The sequence below is a fragment of the Salvelinus alpinus genome, chromosome 10 (genome assembly GCF_045679555.1).
Source record: "Salvelinus alpinus chromosome 10, SLU_Salpinus.1, whole genome shotgun sequence".
Lineage (NCBI taxonomy): Eukaryota > Metazoa > Chordata > Actinopteri > Salmoniformes > Salmonidae > Salvelinus > Salvelinus alpinus.
Window position 1 is genome coordinate 19,288,359 of NC_092095.1, and position 22,335 is coordinate 19,310,693.

A 22,335-nucleotide genomic window follows, 5' to 3' on the forward strand; every position below is an offset into this window, starting at 1 on the left:
TACTGCACCTACCCATCTATCCACAATAGCCTACAATTTATAAGTCAGGAAAATACCATTTACATTCAAGGACGCCATTCAAGTCCATGAGAGAAGACCTGTATGTGCTGGTAGGCAAATTATTAAATGAATCCTTCCATTAATGTAATTTGCAATAAAAATGTCACACGGCAGTGATCTTTAACTGCTACACATAGATCTGCAGAGAGAGACCGTTTCAGATTATATTGAGCAGGCAGACAGGGACAGATATGCCTGAAGTGACACATCACAGTGAACACATAATTTATTTTAACAAGGGAAACAAAAGTATGTTGTATTGTAGAGTAAAGGGTCAATCTTCTGAGACATGTCATGTGAAATGTGACTGTCAGTCTGTAGTAACATGGCTCAGAGCGTCACAGGCGGAAGGTCATGGAGCAATAGAACGGAAGCGAGATAGATGCCGCGTTCATATGCTAGTCGGAACTAGGAAACTCGGAAATGTCCGACTTGCTATTTCGTTGAACGGCGGCACGTGTATAACTACAACCAGATAGCAAGTCGGACATTTCCACGTTTCCTAGTTCCAACTAGCATGTGAACGCGGCATAATAGCCAATCCGCCATTGTGGAATATAGTAAGGGATATTTCAATCTGGCATTAGGCAGTTTCAGAGTAAGTGATACATTGTAGCCGAACGTCAACTAGATCAGAAACATTTAATACCACAGGCAGATACAAAGTCGCGATCCTCGGCGCTCGAGAAAAGATTGTAGGGAAAGATCTGACGACTGGGAAAAAACACCGCCTCTACATACAGAGATTGGATAACCCGAGACGAGCTGAGAAAAATACCGGAGTGCAGAAGCAGGAGAAACCGTGGACAGTCGCAAACAGAAATCCGTTTCGGCTCCTGGAGGATGTCTGCAACCACAGTCGATCAGGTGCTTATTGTTGACAACCCACTGTCGTGAAATGTTTGTCGTTGTAATTTGGGCATTGTCAACCGTTTTGTCAGCTGCTATCATTCAGTGTGGTAGCCATGCCATATAACATAGGCAAAAGTATTTGATATATGATAGCTATTAGCTGCTATGTAGGCCGAACCTCGGAGTAGCCTACCGGCTGCGCAGCGGCGGCAACAAGCTCCAGCTTGAGCCGGTTGCTGTATTCTGTACTATGCGGCACGTTTACTGGATGTCAGTGTGCGTTTGACATCCGGTCAATAATCCCAAGGAAGCCGTAGGCCTATAAACTAGTCTAGGGCTGAATGTGCGTAAAATGTTTGTGATGTACAGCCACTGGTATAGAATCATTGATTGTAATTCAGTAGCCTAGGCCTAGCTCACCTTGCATGAATGCTACCATCACTCTTCTCCCTATCAAACATTTACCTAATATGCTAAATCTGATACATCTCTTTTCCCTTTTATTTTTTTTGCACTTGCCCATTCTGATGTCAGAGACCCAAAGGACAAGGAAATAAAGGTATTCCTGTCACCGTATTCTTTTACTATTGCATGGTTGTTGTGGAGTTTGATGGCAGTCAAAATGTTGTCTGACGAGGGAAATACTTTATGTGAAAACTGTGATAACGAAAGAGTGTAATTAAATCACTGCTTTGATCACTCTTCCACCACATTTTGGTGACCTGGTGTCATCAGTCAAAAGTAGGTAAACTAACTAAATATACCCATACACCACTGTGCCTGTCATATTATTGGGTGTTGCCACTTATGCTGTTATACCCCAACTGCTTAAAGGCAAAATAAGGGGGTTTATCAGCTGTTCATTATTAGTTTATAGATCTGTTAAAACACAATGGTTTATTTTAGCCGAGAGACCTTTTTGGTTATATCACATCTAAAGAATAACCTAAGAACCATATTTTCCTCTCCAGTGCAAAACGGATCAATGCATCAGAAGGATGGAGTAAACGATGAAGACTTTGAACCTTACCTAAGCAGCCAGACAAATCAGGTGAGTGAGTGTACCCATTGTGTTCAAGCCTTTCAGCCATGCAACTTGACATTCCACAGCATAGAGGCGATATGTGTTATTTGCGCCTTTTGAACCTGCATGAACCCTCAGAATAGTGTCTTATAGTGATATATGAGGGTGTATAGAGTGTTAACCTAAAGTCATTGTATAGTACCCTACGTGAAGGAGGAGCTATTGACAGATGACTGACTCCTTTTTAAATGGAAAAGTATTAAAAATGACCTTTTGATAGTGGAATTATTGTTGATTTTTTTTTAACTATAAAGAAAACTGGATGGTGTTCATCATCTTGTGCCTGGGTGGACAAGCTGACTTCGTCTTATAGAATTCTAGGGAAATGTAGCCAAGAACAAACCCACTATCACCCACGCCAATTTACTTATAAAATAAATTCTTGTGAACTCTGACAATTATTACAACAACAACTGACAGATTATTATAAAACTGTTGCTGTCTTCACTTGTTGCTATGGGAAACATTTGATAGAGCTGGTATCTATAATTTCCATTGAAAGCCAAACTTGCTCCTTTAAAAAGAACGCTGATTTATTTCTTAGTTACGGTTTTGAAGAGAGATGGGCAAGAATTGTCTTAGCTTCTATCATCATGGGACGATAAGGGCTCCCTCAACAAGCCCCCCTTAGCTCAGACCATCCATTAATTGACCCCTGTTCTCCCCTTCTGCAGAATAACAGCTACCCACCAATGTCCGACCCCTACATGCCCAGCTACTATGCTCCCTCCATAGGCTTCCCTTACTCCTTGGGAGAGGCGCCCTGGTCCACCGCGGGGGATCCCCCCATGCCCTATCTGACCACCTATGGACAGATGAGCAACGGCGAGCACCACTTTATCCCCGACGGGGTGTTCAGCCAGCCGGGCGCCCTGGGCAACACCCCTCCCTTCCTCAGCCAGCATGGCTTCAACTTCTTCCCTGGAAACGCAGACTATTCCACCTGGGGCACCAGTGTCTCTCAGGGCCAGTCCACACAGAGCAATGCCTATAGTAATAGTTATGGTTACACCCCTAGTTCCCTGGGGAGGGCTATAACTGACGGACAGGCGGGCTTCAGCAGTGACGCCCAGCTCAGTAAGGTCCCGGTGCTGAGCAGCATCGAGCAGGGCATGACTGGGTTAAAACTGGGAACGGACATGGGCGCCGCCGTCACCAAGACTGTCGGCTCTCCCCTCGGGGGCATGAGTAGCATGGCGGCCAATAGCGTGCCACCGTTGGTTAGTTCCTCAGCCCCCAAACCCACGTCCTGGGCGGCCATCGCCAGGAAGCCGGCCAAGCCCCAGCCCAAGGTCAAGCCCAAAGCCAACATGGGGATGGGGGGCCCTGCCATTCCCCCGCCGCCCATCAAGCACAACATGAACATTGGCACCTGGGACGATAAGGGCTCCCTCAACAAGCCCCCCTTAGCTCAGACCATGATGCCCCCTCAGACCATGGTGCAGCAGACCCTGATGGGCCAGCCCCTGCTGCAGAGCCCTCTGCCCCACCAACATCAGCCCCAACATCAGCCCCAACACCAGCCCCAACACCAGCCCCAACACCAGCCCCAACACCAGCCCCAACACCAGCCCCAACACCAGCCCCAACACCAGCAGCACCACCAACCCTTTCAGCTGCAGTCGCTCCAGTCCCCCCAACACCCCCAGCAGATTCCCCCAGGTCCCCCTCACCCCCACCAACACCCCCACCAGAACTTTTCCTCCCAGCCTGGCCCCCCTCAACCCATGCATCAACACCAACACTCCCAGCTCCCACCCCAGAACCGCTGGGTGGCTCCTCGGAACAGGGGCACCTTCAACCAGGGAGGGGCGGAAGGCTTTGGGATGGGTGTTGGTGGGGTTCCCCTCAGTGCCTCTCCCTGCTCCGGGGAGGTGCACCCCGTGTTAGAGAAACTGCGGTCCCTCAACAACTACAACCCCAAAGACTTTGACTGGAACCTGAAGAACGGCCGTGTGTTCATCATCAAGAGCTACTCTGAGGACGACATCCACCGCTCCATCAAGTACTCCATCTGGTGCAGCACCGAGCACGGCAACAAGCGCCTGGACGGGGCCTACCGCTCGCTGGGGGCCAAGGGGCCCCTCTACCTGCTGTTCAGCGTCAACGGCAGTGGTCATTTCTGCGGCGTGGCGGAGATGCGCTCACCCGTGGATTACAACTCCTACGCAGGCGTCTGGTCTCAGGACAAGTGGAAGGGCAAGTTTGAGGTGAAGTGGGCGTTTGTGAAGGACGTGCCCAACAACCAGCTGAGGCACATCAGGCTGGAGAACAATGACAACAAGCCCGTCACCAACTCCAGGGACACTCAGGAGGTGCCTCTGGAGAAGGCAAAGCAAGTGCTTAAAATTATCGCAACTTTCAAGCATACCACTTCAATCTTTGATGACTTTGCACATTATGAGAACCGCCAGGAGGAGGAAGAGGCCCTGCGGAGGGTGAGAGAACCGTGCTGCTGACACACACACACACACACACACACACTCACACACACACCCCTATTGTATCAGCTGACAGCAGCAGAGTGTGTATATGAGTTTGACTGACTAGTGACCATCTATCACACAGTGTAGTACTGGTCAGTGTCTATCATCTGAGGTCTTAGTTTATAGGCCTCTAGTCTACTCCCATGTTCCATTTCTACCAGTGTTATTACTCCCATGTTCCATTTCTACCAGTGTTATTGCTCCATGGTGGTGGGTTCTACCAGTGTCAGTACTCCATGGTGGTGGGTTCTACCAGTGTCATTACTCCATGGTGGTGGGTTCTACCAGTGTCATTACTCCATGGTGGTGGGTTCTACCAGTGTCATTACTCCATGGTGGTGGGTTCTACCAGTGTCATTACTCCATGGTGGTGGGTTCTACCAGTGTCAGTACTCCATGGTGGTGGGTTCTACCAGTGTCATTGCTCCATGGTGGTGGGTTCTACCAGTGTCATTACTCCATGGTGGTGGGTTCTACCAGTGTCATTACTCCATGGTGGTGGGTTCTACCAGTGTCATTACTCCATGGTGGTGGGTTCTACCAGTGTCATTACTCCATGGTGGTGGGTTCTACCAGTGTCATTACTACATGGTGGTGGGTTCTACCAGTGTCATTACTCCATGGTGGTGGGTTCTACCAGTGTCATTACTCCATGGTGGTGGGTTCTACCAGTGTCTTTACTCCATGGTGGTGGGTTCTACCAGTGTCATTACTCCATGGTGGTGGGTTCTACCAGTGGCATTACTCCATGGTGGTGGGTTCTACCAGTGGCATTACTCCATGGTGGTGGGTTCTACCAGTGTCAGTACTCCATGGTGGTGGGTTCTACCAGTGTCATTACTCCATGGTGGTGGGTTCTACCAGTGTCATTGCTCCATGGTGGTGGGTTCTACCAGTGTCATTGCTCCATGGTGGTGGGTTATACCAGTGTCATTGCTCCATGGTGGTGGGTTCTACCAGTGTCAGTACTCCATGGTGGTGGGTTCTACCAGTGTCAGTACTCCATGGTGGTGGGTTCTACCAGTGTCAGTACTCCATGGTGGTGGGTTCTACCAGTGTCAATACTCCATGGTGGTGGGTTCTACCAGTGTCATTACTCCATGGTGGTGGGTTCTACCAGTGTCATTACTCCATGGTGGTGGGTTCTACCAGTGTCATTACTCCATGGTGGTGGGTTCTACCAGTGTCATTACTCCATGGTGGTGGGTTCTACCAGTGTCAGTACTCCATGGTGGTGGGTTCTACCAGTGTCAGTACTCCATGGTGGTGGGTTCTACCAGTGTCAGTACTCCATGGTGGTGGGTTCTACCAGTGTCATTGCTCCATGGTGGTGGGTTCTACCAGTGTCATTACTCCATGGTGGTGGGTTCTACCAGTGTCATTACTCCATGGTGGTGGGTTCTACCAGTGTCATTACTCCATGGTGGTGGGTTCTACCAGTGTCATTACTCCATGGTGGTGGGTTCTACCAGTGTCTTTACTCCAAGGTGGTGGGTTCTACCAGTGGCATTGCTCCATGGTGGTGGGTTCTACCAGTGTCATTGCTCCATGGTGGTGGGTTCTACCAGTGTCTTTACTCCAAGGTGGTGAGGTAGGTTGATGTGTGGAATTAGCAGCACGTCCCTCAGGCCTGTCATCAGACCATCATCACTACCATCTTTGCCCACCAGTGGGTCTGTTTGGGTTTAACCAGGAAACCCGGTCTGATGAGGCAGCCATCTTGTGTGGCTGGGTGCTTCTCTGAGAATGATCTGGAGAGTGGGACACATAGGGGTTTCCTGAAATAGGCTGCATTCCTCACATACCTCCCCTCAGACAAAGGCAGAAGTGGCTCTGATCTACCTTTGAACACCAGGCCTCTGGCAGACACAGTCTCCTCTTGCTTCATTAGCTGTTCTCTCCATCAGCCCCACCCTGAGTGCCTAATGTGTTTCACTGGGAATTTCTGGGTTATGTTTCAACATGGTTCAACGGTTTTATATTTCAGGGTTATTCCGCAACGATTTGGAAAAAATAACATTATTCTCTGGTTCTTCCTTGCGCAGGCAGACACACTTTGAGCAATAAAATACGTACAACATTTTGAAGGTGGAAAACTAAAACAACAAACAAAACTTTCATTTTCACTCTTTCTCCTTCCCCTCTCTCTCTCATTTTCTCTCTCGCACGCTCTGTCCTTTTCTGTCTCTCCCTCTCTTTCCCTCTCTCTATCATAAATATTTGAAGTCCATGTTTTCAGGAGAACTGAAAACAATTTGTTAGTAGGAAGTGTGTTTTGACGGTTGCTGAGGTAGCCTAGTGTGGGGCAGGTGCTGTTGTAGCCCTGACCCCTCTACATGACAACACAGGTCCTGACAGAACCCTCGCTGGCTCAGCCTCCCCAACCTGACAAGGTTAATTGACCCACATCGTTAGGCCTATCTCCTCTCACTCTGAGGGCTGTCAAGTGGAGTGGTCTGTAGCATGTCATCTCAGAGGGTTGAAGCTAACAATGCTAAGTTAACTGTGGAGACGGAGACAGTATACAGGATGAACAGTATAGACCTAGATCAGTAGATTGGAGTATTTGCACAGGTGTGTTTGTCAGTGTTGTCTGTGGGATGTGTGTGTCAATATGGCAGTCCCCCAAGTTAACCCTTCAGTCCCCCAAGTTAACCCTTCAGTCCCCCAAGTTAACCCTTCAGTCCCCCAAGTTAACCCTTCAGTGCATGAGTTCAGTAGGTGGGTGGGTGGATGTGAGTCGGTGCGTGGGTGGATGTGAGTCGGTGGATGTGGATGGGTGGATGTGAGTGGGTGGCTTGGTGGATGTGGATGGGTGGATGTGAGTGGGTGGCTTGGTGGATGTGGATGGGTGGATGTGAGTGGGTGGCTTGGTGGATGGGTGGATGTGTGGATGGGTGGATGTGAGTCGGTGGATGTGAGTGGGTGGATGGGTGGATGTGAGTGGGTGGCTTGGTGGGTGGGTGGATGTGAGTCGGTGGCTTGGTGGATGTGAGTCGGTGGATGTGGATGGGTGGATGTGAGTGGGTGGCTTGGTGGATGTGGATGTGAGTGGGTGGATGGGTGGATGTGAGTCGGTGGCTTGGTGGATGTGGATGGGTGGATGTGAGTCGGTGGCTTGGTGGATGTGGATGGGTGGATGTGAGTGGGTGGCTTGGTGGGTGGGTGGATGTGAGTCGGTGGCTTGGTGGATGTGAGTAGGTGGGTGTGAGTGGGTGGCTTGGTGGATGTGGATGGGTGGATGTGAGTCGGTGGCTTGGTGGATGTGGATGGGTGGATGTGAGTGGGTGGCTTGGTAGGTGGGTGGATGTGAGTCGGTGGGTGGGTGGATGTGAGTAGGTGGGTGTGTGGGTGGATGTGAGTAGGTGGGTGTGGGTGGATGTGAGTCGGTGGGTGGGTGGATGTGAGTCGGTGGGTGTGTGGGTGGATGTGAGTCGGTGGCTTGGTGGATGGGTGGATGTGAGTCGGTGGGTGGGTGGATGTGAGTAGGTAGGTGGGTGTGTGGGTGGATGTGAGTCGGTGGGTGGGTGGATGTGAGTAGGTGGGTGTGTGGGTGGATGTGAGTCGGTTGGAGGGTGGATGTGAGTAGGTGGGTGTGTGGGTGGATGTGAGTCGGTGGGAGGGTGGATGTGAGTAGGTGGGTGTGTGGGTGGATGTGGGTGAGTTGATGTTAGGGATGTGGGTGAGTTGATGTTAGGGATGGGGGTGAGTTGATGTTAGGGATGTGGGTGAGTTGATGTTAGGGATGTGGGTGAGTTGATGTTAGGGATGTGGGTGAGTTGATGTTAGGGATGGGGGTGAGGTGATGTTAGGGATGGGGGTGAGTTGATGTTAGGGATGGGGGTGAGTTGATGTTAGGGATGGGGGTGAGTTGATGTCAGGGATGGGGGTGAGTTGATGTCAGGGATGGGGGTGAGTTGATGTCAGGGATGGGGGTGAGTTGATGTCAGGGATGGGGGTGAGTTGATGTCAGGGATGGGGGTGAGTTGATGTTAGGGATGGGGGTGAGTTGATGTTAGGGATGGGGGTGAGTTGATGTTAGGGATGGGGGTGAGTTGATGTTAGGGATGGGGGTGAGTTGATGTTAGGGATGGGGGTGAGTTGATGTTAGGGATGTGGGTGAGTTGATGTTAGGGATGTGGGTGAGTTGATGTTAGGGATGGGGGTGAGTTGATGTTAGGGATGGGGGTGAGTTGATGTTAGGGATGGGGGTGAGTTGATGTTAGGGATGTGGGTGAGTGGATGTGGGTGAGTTGATGTTAGGGATGTGGGTGAGTTGATGTTAGGGATGTGGGTGAGTTGATGTTAGGGATGTGTGGGTGGATGTGGGTGAGTTGATGTTAGGGATGTGGGTGTGTGGGTGGATGTGGGTGAGTTGATGTTAGGGATGTGGGTGAGTTGATGTTAGGGATGTGGGTGAGTTGATGTTAGGGATGTGGGTGTGTGGGTGGATGTGGGTGAGTTGATGTTAGGGATGTGGGTGTGTGGGTGGATGTGGGTGAGTTGATGTTAGGGATGTGGGTGAGTTGATGTTAGGGATGTGGGTGAGTTGATGTTAGGGATGTGGGTGAGTTGATGTTAGGGATGTGGGTGAGTTGATGTTAGGGATGTGGGTGAGTTGATGTTAGGGATGTGGGTGAGTTGATGTTAGGGATGTGGGTGAGTGGATGTTAGGGATGTGGGTGAGTGGATGTGGGTGAGTTGATGTTAGGGATGTGGGTGAGTTGATGTTAGGGATGTGGGTGAGTTGATGTTAGGGATGTGGGTGAGTTGATGTTAGGGATGTGGGTGAGTTGATGTTAGGGATGTGGGTGAGTTGATGTTAGGGATGTGGGTGAGTGGATGTGGGTGAGTTGATGTTAGGGATGTGGGTGAGTTGATGTTAGGGATGTGGGTGAGTGGATGTGGGTGAGTTGATGTTAGGGATGTGGGTGAGTTGATGTTAGGGATGTGGGTGAGTTGATGTTAGGGATGTGGGTGAGTTGATGTTAGGGATGTGGGTGAGTTGATGTTAGGGATGTGGGTGTGTGGGTGGATGTGGGTGAGTTGATGTTAGGGATGTGGGTGTGTGGGTGGATGTGGGTGAGTTGATGTTAGGGATGTGGGTGAGTTGATGTTAGGGATGTGGGTGAGTTGATGTTAGGGATGTGGGTGTGTGGGTGGATGTGGGTGAGTTGAAGTTAGGGATGTGGGTGTGTGGGTGGATGTGGGTGAGTTGATGTTAGGGATGTGGGTGAGTTGATGTTAGGGATGTGGGTGAGTTGATGTTAGGGATGTGGGTGGATGTGGGTGAGTTGATGTTAGGGATGTAGGTGAGTTGATGTTAGGGATGTGGGTGTGGGTGGATGTGGGTGAGTTGATGTTAGGGATGTAGGTGAGTTGATGTTAGGGATGTGGGTGAGTTGATGTTAGGGATGTAGGTGAGTTGATGTTAGGGATGTGGGTGAGTTGATGTTAGGGATGTAGGTGAGTTGATGTTAGGGATGTGGGTGAGTTGATGTTAGGGATGTAGGTGAGTTGATGTTAGGGATGTGGGTGAGTTGATGTTAGTGAGTTGATGTTAGGGATGTGGGTGAGTTGATGTTAGGGATGTGGGTGAGTTGATGTTAGGGATGTGGGTGAGTTGATGTTAGGGATGTGGGTGAGTTGATGTTAGGGATGTGGGTGAGTTGATGTTAGGGATGTGGGTGAGTTGATGTTAGGGATGTGGGTGAGTTGATGTTAGGGATGTGGGTGTGTGGGTGGATGTGGGTGAGTTGATGTTAGGGATGTGGGTGAGTTGATGTTAGGGATGTGGGTGTGTGGGTGGATGTGGGTGAGTTGATGTTAGGGATGTGGGTGAGTTGATGTTAGGGATGTGGGTGTGTGGGTGGATGTGGGTGAGTTGATGTTAGGGATGTGGGTGAGTTGATGTTAGGGATGTGGGTGAGTTGATGTTAGGGATGTGGGTGTGTGGGTGGATGTGGGTGAGTTGATGTTAGGGATGTGGGTGAGTTGATGTTAGGGATGTGGGTGAGTTGATGTTAGGGATGTGGGTGTGTGGGTGGATGTGGGTGAGTTGATGTTAGGGATGTGGGTGAGTTGATGTTAGGGATGTGGGTGAGTTGATGTTAGGGATGTGGGTGTGGGTGTATGTGGGTGAGTTGATGTTAGGGATGTGGGTGAGTTGATGTTAGGGATGTGGGTGAGTTGATGTTAGGGATGTGGGTGGATGTGGGTGAGTTGATGTTAGGGATGTGGGTGAGTTGCTGTTAGGGATGTGGGTGAGTTGATGTTAGGGATGTGGGTGAGTTGATGTTAGGGATGTGGGTGAGTTGATGTTAGGGATGTGGGTGTGTGGGTGGATGTAGGTGAGTTGATGTTAGGGATGTGGGTGGATGTGGGTGAGTTGATGTTAGGTATGTGGGTGGGTGGATGTGGGTGAGTTGATGTTAGGGATGTGGGTGAGTTGATGTTAGGGATGTGGGTGGATATGGGTGAGTTGATGTTAGGGATGTGGGTGAGTTGATGTTAGGGATGTGGGTGAGTTGATGTTAGGGATGTGGGTGGATGTGGGTGAGTTGATGTTAGGGATGGGGGTGGATGTGGGTGAGTTGATGTTAGGGATGTGGGTGGATGTGGGTGAGTTGATGTTAGGGATGTGGGTGAGTTGATGTTAGGGATGTGGGTGGATGTGGGTGAGTTGATGTTAGGGATGGGGGTGAGTTGATGTTAGGGATGGGGGTGAGTTGATGTTAGGGATGGGGGTGAGTTGATGTTAGGGATGGGGGTGAGTTGATGTTAGGGATGGGGGTGAGTTGATGTTAGGGATGTGGGTGAGTTGATGTTAGGGATGGGGGTGAGTTGATGTTAGGGATGGGGGTGTGTGGGTGGATGGGGGTGAGTTGATGTTAGGGATGTGGGTGAGTTGATGTTAGGGATGTGGGTGTGTGGGTGGATGGGGTGAGTTGATGTAAGGGATGTGGGTGAGTTGATGTTAGGGATGTGGGTGTGTGGGTGGATGGGGGTGAGTTGATGTTAGGGATGTGGGTGAGTTGATGTTAGGGATGTGGGTGTGTGGGTGGATGGGGTGAGTTGATGTTAGGGATGTGGGTGAGTTGATGTTAGGGATGTGGGTGTGTGGGTGGATGTGGGTGAGTTGATGTTAGGGATGTGGGTGAGTTGATGTTAGGGATGTGGGTGAGTTGATGTTAGGGATGTGGGTGGATGTGGGTGAGTTGATGTTAGGGATGTGGGTGAGTTAATGTTAGGGATGTGGGTGGATGTGGGTGAGTTGATGTTAGGGATGTGGGTGAGTTGATGTTAGGGATGGGGGTGAGTTGATGTTAGGGATGTGGGTGAGTTGATGTTAGGGATGGGGGTGAGTTGATGTTAGGGATGTGGGTGAGTTGATGTTAGGGATGTGGGTGAGTTGATGTTAGGGATGGGGGTGAGTTGATGTTAGGGATGTGGGTGAGTTGATGTTAGGGATGGGGGTGAGTTGATGTTAGGGATGTGGGTGAGTTGATGTTAGGGATGGGGGTGAGTTGATGTTAGGGATGGGGGTGAGTTGATGTTAGGGATGGGGGTGAGTTGATGTTAGGGATGTGGGTGAGTTGATGTTAGGGATGTGGGTGGATGTGGGTGAGTTGATGTTAGGGATGTGGGTGAGTTGATGTTAGGGATGTGGGTGAGTTGATGTTAGGGATGGGGGTGAGTTAATGTTAGGGATGTGGGTGAGTTGATGTTAGGGATGGGGGTGAGTTGATGTTAGGGATGTGGGTGAGTTGATGTTAGGGATGTGGGTGAGTTGATGTTAGGGATGTGGGTGTGTGGGTGGATGTGGGTGAGTTGATGTTAGGGATGGGGGTGAGTTGATGTTAGGGATGGGGGTGAGTTGATGTTAGGGATGGGGGTGAGTTGATGTTAGGGATGTGGGTGAGTTGATGTTAGGGATGGGGGTGAGTTGATGTTAGGGATGGGGGTGAGTTGATGTTAGGGATGGGGGTGAGTTGATGTTAGGGATGTGGGTGAGTTGATGTTAGGGATGTGGGTGAGTTGATGTTAGGGATGTGGGTGAGTTGATGTTAGGGATGGGGGTGAGTTGATGTTAGGGATGGGGGTGAGTTGATGTTAGGGATGGGGGTGAGTTGATGTTAGGGATGGGGGTGAGTTGATGTTAGGGATGGGGGTGAGTTGATGTTAGGGATGGGGGTGAGTTGATGTTAGGGATGGGGGTGAGTTGATGTTAGGGATGGGGGTGAGTTGATGTTAGGGATGGGGGTGAGTTGATGTTAGGGATGGGGGTGAGTTGATGTTAGGGATGTGGCTGAGTTGATGTTAGGGATGTGGCTGAGTTGATGTTAGGGATGGGGGTGGATGTGGGTGAGTTGATGTTAGGGATGTGCGTTCTAGAGATTTTGAGACTGTTGGAGTACTCGCATGACATTTTTCCGATTTACACGACTGGAAGAAAAAAATCTGTAATTAGAACAAAAAATGTGTACATTTATCTATATCCCAACAGATCGCAACAATGCCTAATTAATCATAACCATTACAGATAACAAATCCTAAATGTTAAATTGCACCATATATACATATTCAGTCAATAAAAAAAAGCAAGTGCCATTTAAAATTCCTTTTATTGATACCTTAATATCATATTTATATTATATTGTGGAACACAATCTTCACAAAGGTAGTAACCTCAGCAGTGGCTCTTGGTTGTAGAAGCCTAGGGCTGTGCAATGACAGCCTTGTTTGCTGAGTAGGCAATGCTTAATGATTCTGATGAAATATACGCTCTTTGTCTTTATCAAACTAATGTTTTTGCCTATTTTCAGAGTGGAACCTGTCTATATTTAGGGTGGGTTATAGCCGAGGCTAACCAATTCTAAATGGCACTAGCAGTTCACAAAGTATCTGAAGTGGAAAGCAGATGGGACGCAATTAATCCAAAACTGCAGCTCGTTGTTGGAACACATATTTTTCTACTTTAATCAACCAGTCCGTTTAGAATTTGCGATGGAACTGTCATCATTTGACAAAGAATGTAGCTTGTGTATCCCATCGGTTAGATACGTTTTTATAGGTATATTATTTCTGTATGCCTAATGGGAGTGAGCGGTCGGAATGCAATTGAGTGAATGAGACACTGAGGGGAAATGGAATTTAGGGAGAACAGCTGTGTGCACTGTGTTATTTATGTAATGTTTTGTTGTGCCCCGCAAATGTACAAATGGAACACGAGAGTAAAAGCTAATAAACGTTGTCTCCATGACAACATTTCACTTGCCCGTTCGGGCAGCCACAAAGCACATTCCACCAAATAATTGTACAGCACAAAAAAAAGTCATCTCTGTATAAAGATCGAGCTTTGACATCTGTTCAAGTACTTGTACACATGTCCATCCCTAGTTGATGTGAGTGGGTGGATGTGAGTGTGTGAATGTGAGTGAGTGGCCTTAGGTGGACACAGACACACTGTGGAGGCCTTTGTTTCCCCAGCCACCCAGACCAGGTCAGCCTCCAGCCCCAGACAGAGTGGCCTCTCTATTTTGATGGAGTGACACTAGAGGCCCAGGTCTCACTGGGGCCTTCCCCTGCTGTGCCTACTGACACTGACCACTGCGTGTGTGTGAGCGAGGGAGAGAAATGCACTGCAGCTAGGCCCGTATTTGTGTATGTCAGTAAATTAATGGTTGTGGGAGTAAACTGACTGGCCTGCATGGAGTCAATAAAGCATCATGGAGTCAATAAAGCACAAACATCCAGCACAACCAGAGGTATGATCAGCAGGGGTGTATTTGGGGAAGGAGAGGGGAGTGTGTGTGTTGGGGGTGGTATGGGAAAGGTTTGGGTCAAATAAAATGTTGGTCGTGTACACATATTTTGCAGATTGTTATCGCAGGTGCAGCGAAATTATGTTTTCTAGCTCCAACAGTGCAGTAATACCGAACAATACAAAACAAATCCCCCCCCCCCAAAAAAATGGAATTATGAAACGAGCAATGTCAGATGTATATGGGGTGTTTAGACGACAGTATATGAATAGAAAAGCTGTGTACAGCAGTATTTATATAGGATGAACCTTGACTAGAATACGGTATACTGTATATACAGGAAGCTCAATTTGCTGAGTTCAAAGACCTTTTTTTTTCAGGGTTACAAACAAATCTGTTTTATTTTCGACATACAGACGTTCGATTTTGTTTATTCTGCCTGTTCTTTGGAATGTTCTAAATAGATGAACAATTCCACATTGAATACTGCATGATGATGAATTATGGCCACAACATCTGTTTGCTGAGTAGGCAATGCGTGAGCACCAAGCCTCATGCAACAGAAAAATGTTGGATAAAGCAATTTCAAAGATTTGGCTGTTTTTAATATTTTCTATGCTTTAATAAAGGCTTTTAAAAATGGTTTAATTAGAACAGACTGGTATTACTTATCATGTATTTAGTGTTGATTACACTGTTCCAAACAGGCAGAAAAAAAATATTGTAATCTAACTGCACCGGTTTGTCACACACAATATGCATGCAGCTCTCGCTCTTTATACCCTCCCTTTTCTTCATCTCCAGTAATTTCCACAACTAAGTCAAATGTCTTCCACAGATCTGACTTCCCCTTTCCCTCCTGAGCAACCAATAAACATTTGCCCCGTTTCAAGTTTCTTTTTCATGTTCCCTTTTACATCTGTGTTACTGTGTTGGGGGTTTGTTATAACTAATTTATTGATGTGATTATGATAGGCTATAGGTCAGGCCTTATTGGTCAGATGCATGCGATGCTTACATGTTTCACGTAAAGAGAGGAAGGGTTGAGCGAATAGGGAATGTTTTTCCTGAGGAAATTAGGGATTTCGGTAACAGAACTTTTCAGTCAGAAACAAGTAAGAAACTAAATGGCTGAAATGATTTGCAGATTCAGCACAGACAGCACAATAAACGCTGTGCTGTGGTGCCTTTTCGCGGCATTGGGGAGGAGAGCGAGACAACGTGCGCCTATCACACAGACACTCACTGTAAAAGAAAATGACAGAGTGACCATCGGGCTCTTGAGTCATTTGTGTGTCTTAATTATTTAATCAAACAGTGTGCTTAAATCATCAGACAAGCTCAGTGCATATGTACAGTCGTGGCCAAAAGTTTTGAGAATGACACAAATATACATTTTCACAAAGTCTGCTGCCTCAGTTTGTATGATGGCAATTTGCATATTCTCCAGAATGAGAGTGATCAGATGAATTGCAATTAATTGCAAAGTCCCTCTTTGCCATGCAAATGAACTGAATCCCCAAAAGCATTTCCACTGCATTTCAGCCCTGCCACAAAAGGACCAGCTGACATGTCAGTGATTCTCTCGTTAACACAGGTGTGAGTGTTGACGAGGACAAGGCTGGAGATCACTCTGTCATGCTGATTGAGTTTGAATAACAGACTGGAAGCTTCAAAAGGAGCGTGCTGCTTGGAATCATTGTTCTTCCTCTGTCAACCATGGTTGTCTGCAAGGAAACACGTGCTGTCATCATTGCTTTGCACAAAAAGGGCTTCACGGGCAAGGATATTGCTGCCAGTAAGATTGCACCTAAATCAACCATTTATCGGATCATCAAGAACTTCAAGGAGAGCGGTTCAATTGTTGTGAAGAAGGCTTCAGGGCGCCCAAGAAAGTCCAGCAAGCGCCAGGACCGTCTCCTAAAGTTGATTCAGCTGCGGGATAGGGGCACCATCAGTACAGAGCTTGCTCACGAATGGCAGCAGGCAGGTGTGAGTGCATCTGCAAGCACAGTGAGGCAAAGACTTTTGGAGGATGGCCTGGTGTCAAGAAGGGCAGCAAAGAAGCCACTTCTCTCCAGGAAAAACATCAGGGACAGACTAATATTCTGCAAAAGGTACAGGGATTGGACTGCTGAGGACTGGGGTAAAGTCATTTTCTCTGATGAATCCCCTTTCCGATTGTTTGGGGCATCCAGAAAAAAGCTTGTCCGGAGAAGACAAGGTGAGGGCTACCATAAGTCCTGTGTCATGCCAACAGTAAAGCATCCTGAGACCATTCATGTGTGGGGTTGCTTCTCAGTCAAGGGAGTGGGCTCACTCACAATTTTGCCTAAGAACACAGCCATGAATAAAGAATGGTACCAACACATCCTCCGAGAACAACTTCTCCCAACCATCCAGGAACAGTTTGGTGACGAACAATGCCTTTTCCAGCATGATGGAGCACCTTGCCATAAGGCAAAAGTGGTAACTAAGTGGCTCTGGGAACAAAACATTAATATTTTGGGTCCATGGCCAGGAAACTCCCCAGAACTTAATTCCATTGAAAACTTGTGGTCAATCCTCAAGAGGCGGGTGGACAAACAAAAACCCACAAATTCTGACAAACTCCAAGCATTGATTATGTAAGAATGGGCTGCCATCAGTCAGGATGTGGCCCAGAAGATAATTGACAGCATGCCAGGGCGGATTGCAGAGGTCTTGAAAAAGAAGGGTCAACACTGCAAATATTGACTCTTTGCATCAACTTCATGTAATTGTCAATAAAAGCCTTTGACACTTATGAAATGCTTGTAATTATACTTCAGTATTCCATAGTAACATCTGACAAAAATAGCTAAAGACACTGAAGCAGCAAACTTTGTGGAAATTAATATTTGTGTCATTCTCAAAACTTTTGGCCATGACTGTAGTTGATTTTATTCAAACACATGTTTATATATGGAAATATAAATTTAAACATCAAATCAAATGTATTTATATAGCCCTTCTTACATCAGCTGATATCTCAAAGTGCTGTACAGAAACCCAGCCTAAAACCTCAAACAGCAAGCAATGCAGGTGTAGAAGCACCTTTCGACCAATTGATTGGTCGAAAGAACAGGAGACTCTCGGTCGACCAAGAATTATTTTAGTCAGGGACAGCCCTAAAGCGTTTCACCCTCTCCACTGTGGCTTCGTCGACATTGTCTGCTGAAGGCCACGATCAGCTCCTTCTGTTTTCTTGACATTGACGGAGAGGTTATTTTTCTGCCACCACTCTGCTAGGGCTCTCCCTCCCTGTAGGCTGTCTTGTCATTGTTGGTAATCGGGCCTATCACTGTTGTATTGTCAGCAAACTTGATGATTTAGTTGGAGACGTGCGTGGCCACGCAGTCATGAGTGAACAGGAAGTACAGGAGGGGGCTGAGCACGCACCCTTGTGGGGCCCCTGTGTTGAGGATCAGCGTAGTGGAAGTGTTGTTTCCTACCTTCTCCACCCGGGGGCTGCCCGTCAGGAAGTCCAGGATCCAGTTGCAGAGGGAAGTGTTTAGTCCCAGGGCCCTGAGCTTAGTGATGAGCTTGAAGGGCACTATGGTGTTGAATACTGAGCTGTAGTCAATAAACAGCATTCTTACATAAGTATTCCTCTTGTCCAGATGGAATAGGGCAGTGTGCAGTGCAATGGCGATTGTGTCATCTGTGGATTTGTTGCGGTGATATGCAAACTGAAGTTGGTCTAGGGCGGCGAGTAAGGTGGAAGTGATATGATCCTTAACTAGCCTCTCAAAGCACTTCATGATGACAGAAGTGAGTGCTACGATAGTCATTTAGTTCAGTTACCTTTGCTTTCCTGGGTACAGGAACAATGATGGACATCTTGAAGCAAGTGGGGACAACAGACTGGTATAGGGAGAGCTTGAATATGTCTGTATACACTCCAGCCAGCTGGTCTGCCCATGCTCTAAGCCCTAGTCATCATCAGCTGGTGAAAATCAGTCACCTGTCATCATTAACAGTTAAGGGAACACTCAGCCATTATGAGGATTACAGTTACAGAAACTAGCCCTTGAAAGAAAGGAGCATTTGAATCGTCACTCAGAGTTCCACAAGCAAGAACTCATCTTGGCAGAAATCTTCAGTTGACACCACTGTGTGACATACACAAATGTTGAAGTGAAGTGCATGTATGGTCCTTGGGGATTTGTCCCTTAGATGTTTAACTTGCAATGTCTTGCATCACTGAGCTTTTATCACATAAACGGAGGACAAGCGATTCAGTAAAAAAACATACCCATTTCCCTGAGGATGTTTTCTAACAGTATTCCATGGGTTTTTCCCCCTCCCACTTATGCATCCTCTAATTTGTTTTCCCCCCCCCCCTCTCTCTCTCTTTCCTCAGGAGCGGAATAGAAATCAACAGTAACCATACAGAGAACTCCCTGCTAGAAGGCAAACACTAATGACATAGGACCTTAAATAATTAGCGTAACCACACGGAAACTAAGGGTTTTGCCATCTTTTCTGCTGAAGACAACAACAACAACAAGACGACGACGTCGTATCTCGTGACTTGAACACGACGACGGACTCGCCTGTATCAGTTCTCTGGTGAAAAAAGGAAAGAACATTACTCACTTTAAACTCTCTTCTAAAACAGCCTCTACCAATACCCTGAACTCTAATAACTCTCTTATAGCACTTTCAGTCCTTCTAAAACATCCTCTACCAATACCCTGAACTCTCCAATAACTCTCTTATATCTCTTTCTCTCTGGACTTCTGTTTGTTATAACTAACTGACTAACCAGTGTAGTTGCTTTTTCTGAGGCTTTCACCAGACTTATTTGTCGTTTTTTGTTAAGTTTTTAATACCTCCCAAATTTTGGGGAAGAAAAATATAGTTCCCCTCCCCCCATGAACTTCATCGCCTTCAGACGAGATTAAAAAGGGTATAACGTGTAACAAAATCATTTACTTGAATCTGCACTCGGCTTGTGATTGATTGACAGGTGAGAGAAATGACAGGACACGCCCAAAATAATGCCAATCATTAGACGAACCCGGCCCTTACTCCCGCCCCTTTATTTCTGCATCTGTTTCTGTGTACCAAAAGATGAGATGGATGATGTAGTGAGCTGGGTGAATGCCAGTTAATGCACATGTTTAATTTCTCATGATTATTATGTAACTCTGAAGTGCATTTGTCTGAGGAGAAATCTGCTCTGCGGTAACAGTCGCCTTGGTAGCTGTCGCCTTGGTAGCTGTCGCCTTGGTAGCTGTCGGTAACTTGTCTTTTATTCTGTTGTTAATGTACTGTACCGTACCTCAGGCTAAAGCTGGGGCCTGTTCAGGAGGCTTCAACGTTACACAACATTCAGATAGCAAATGTGTTGTGTAGAGTAGATAGGATTCTCTGTTATGTTGGGAATCAGGGAATCTTGTCAGCTCTATACATTCTGTTTCCATCTGCAACGTTGTGTAGTGTTTCACCTTACTGAGAGGCCCCAGGCTCTCTGTCTCTGAAGAACTCTCTAACGCTTTTGGGATGACACCTCCTCCCCTGGCGTTCCTGGCTCCAGGTAGAAGTTACCATTAACCACAGGTCTGGGATCAGATACTTTACCCCACACCCAAACCTAAACCATTGGGGGGATGAAAGATATATCTGATCATAGATCATTGGTTAGGAGTGACTTCAGCCTGCTGCCCATTGCTGCTTGGTGTAACAGAGGGGTTTCCTAAAAGCTGAACATCACCAAGGAAGTGAGCATTTTCTCCTCAAGGTGTCTCGCTAGCGAAAATAAACATTACCCATGTTTAGCGAAACAAACGCTTCTGAGTTGTTACTTCCCGGGAATTGAACATAACATAACATTGTGCTTGGAGCTCTGCTGAATGGGTACACACTGGAAGTTAGACCTGAGACACAGTTGAGACTCACCTTCTCTTGTTCAAAACTGACCCCAAATCAAGTGAAATGCATGAAGGGTTATAGCACTAGTACCCACTGTGTCATCCATTTGTTGTTTCTGCACATGATCCTGTAATATAACAGCTTTTAGTGCTATCTGGTATCCTTGGGACGTCCCTAGCCTAAATCCCTAACCGTAACCCTTACCTAACCGTAACCTTAACCCTTACCTAACCTTAACCCTTACCTAACCTTAACCCTTACCTAACCTTAACCCTTACCTAACCTTAACCCTTACCGTAGCCATTTTACATTTCAACTTCAATGGGGCAACGTCAGAGTTGCACGTCCCGAGGATCCACTTAAGACTTTTTAACTTTCACCAATATAAAATGCCCACAATTGACACGTCATAAGCTGTGTCCCAATAGCATGGCTTCTTCCACTCTCCTTCATCATGACTGATACTGCAGGCGAAAGGACTTGACGTCTTTATTCGCTGTTCCTGAATATGACTAATTATATTTCAAAAGCAAGTCCTTGCGGATCAGTATAGTCCTGAAGGTCAGGACACAAGGGAAGGGAAGTGCAGTATTTTAGTCTATGAGGACATACTTTAGCTATGACTATGCAAGATAACAGCCCTCCTATTCTACTTAAAGCCATGCTCTGCTCTGTGTGTCTGTCTGATGACATCTGTAAGTAATAGACTGTAATTTCACACCAAGGCATTTCCTGTTTCTGCACTATAAAGGCTCTTTTCCATTGATCCCCATGTTTTCTGTTGTGTTGGACATTGGGAGGGAGAATGCAACTTTTGATAGTTGAATTAACATTCAGCCGTTAACCATTTCTTCCTTTCTACCCTGTGGTTTAACCTATAGGCCTACTGTACCAATGTCTCCTTTAGTTGCTACTCTATTGCAGGGGTAGGCAACTAGATTCAGCCATGGGCCGAATGGTCAGGGAGACGGAAAATAATTATAATGATTTGAAAATAACAATCATTTCATACCTTGATTACATTGAGCCACTAGTACGTCATTTTTATTTATTTATTTGTGGGAATTACTTGGGAACAGATTTCCTAAATGAAACAAATTTTTTGCTGAATTCCTGGTGATTTTACCATTTACTAATAACTTTGGGGGCCCAAAAAAATCAATTGCGGGCCGGCCGCCTGTTGCCAGCCCCTACTCTATTGCATTCTCTAATACAACGTGCCAAAATAAATAACCTTACAATTATTTACAGAAGTAAGGAAGTATAATTTATTTCAAACTGCATCACACTAACTCGATGGACTATACCAGGGGTACTCAACTCTTACCCCGCATTTTCTGTTCTACCTGATAATTAATTGTACACACCTGGTGTCCCTGGTCTAAATTAGTCCCAGATTAAAAGGGAACAATGCAACTGGCTTTGATGCCCAGAGTTCTGGCTTCGAGGTCCAGAGTTGAGTTTGAAGTGACTATACAGTCCATGAGGTACATGCGTATTGTGTTTCAGTATATGTCCACTAGATAGTGCCATTGTATCATTTGCAACTTGGACCCATGGACTTCTGTGTGTCGTAGTCCTATTTGAAGTAATGCTGTGTGTTTCATGTCCTGTGATTTGTCTCCCTTGTATAAAAGGCACAATAGCACCTCGTTACCCAACAGCTCCTCCAAACCCTCCACATGCAATTATACACAGCTCACAGACACTTGTTGTGCAAACTGCACCTTCGTCTGAGCAATTAATGTCGGCTTGCCAAGGATGTCCTTTACAGAGAGAGAGAGAGAGAGAGCGAGAGAGGGGGAAAGAGAGAGAACCCTCTTTGTGTGTGACAAAGAGTTGTAATTATATCGGAAGAGGCTCTGGATTGGGACTCTCCTCTCTGTCCTCCTCTGCCTGTTCATTTGTACATCCATCAGGCTTTCTGCAGACAGCCTCTGAAAGGACCCGCACACTCTCTCCCTGCATTCCTCTGTGAGGGAAACCAAAGCAGGCCACTAATAATTGTAGAATAGAATAGCAGAACGCTTAACACAATTACCGGGTGCTAGCTGCACGTGGCAGTGTTGTTGAGATGCACAAAGGGCCAAATATGCTAATGGAGGTTTCGTTCAGAGGTTGAATTAGCTTGCGGCAGATCTAACAATAGAGAGCACGACCTCTGACCTCTACTCTATTAGCTCAGCTAATA

At 47.1% G+C, this 22,335-nt stretch overlaps 1 protein-coding gene across 1 annotated transcript; it reads left to right on the forward strand.

The window, feature by feature from the left end:
- Positions 1 to 438: 438 nt before the first annotated feature.
- On the forward strand, positions 439 to 20,910 carry LOC139531655 (YTH domain-containing family protein 3-like). Its single transcript, XM_071328309.1, has 5 exons — positions 439 to 927; positions 1,447 to 1,471; positions 1,884 to 1,963; positions 2,671 to 4,434; positions 18,631 to 20,910. Exons 1-5 carry the CDS (start codon positions 904 to 906, stop codon positions 18,652 to 18,654), a joined length of 1,917 nt encoding a protein of 638 aa, XP_071184410.1. The 5' UTR covers positions 439 to 903; the 3' UTR covers positions 18,655 to 20,910.
- The last annotated feature ends 1,425 nt before the right edge of the window (positions 20,911 to 22,335 follow it).

Excerpts from the sequence above, each read along its gene's own strand:
- LOC139531655 (XM_071328309.1), top strand. The coding sequence starts at position 904 with ATGTCTGCAACCACAGTCGATCAG. Across the intron at positions 1,964-2,670 it reads TAAGCAGCCAGACAAATCAG|AATAACAGCTACCCACCAAT; the intron begins GTGAGTGAGTGT and ends CCCCTTCTGCAG. Across the intron at positions 4,435-18,630 it reads AGGAAGAGGCCCTGCGGAGG|GAGCGGAATAGAAATCAACA; the intron begins GTGAGAGAACCG and ends CTCTTTCCTCAG.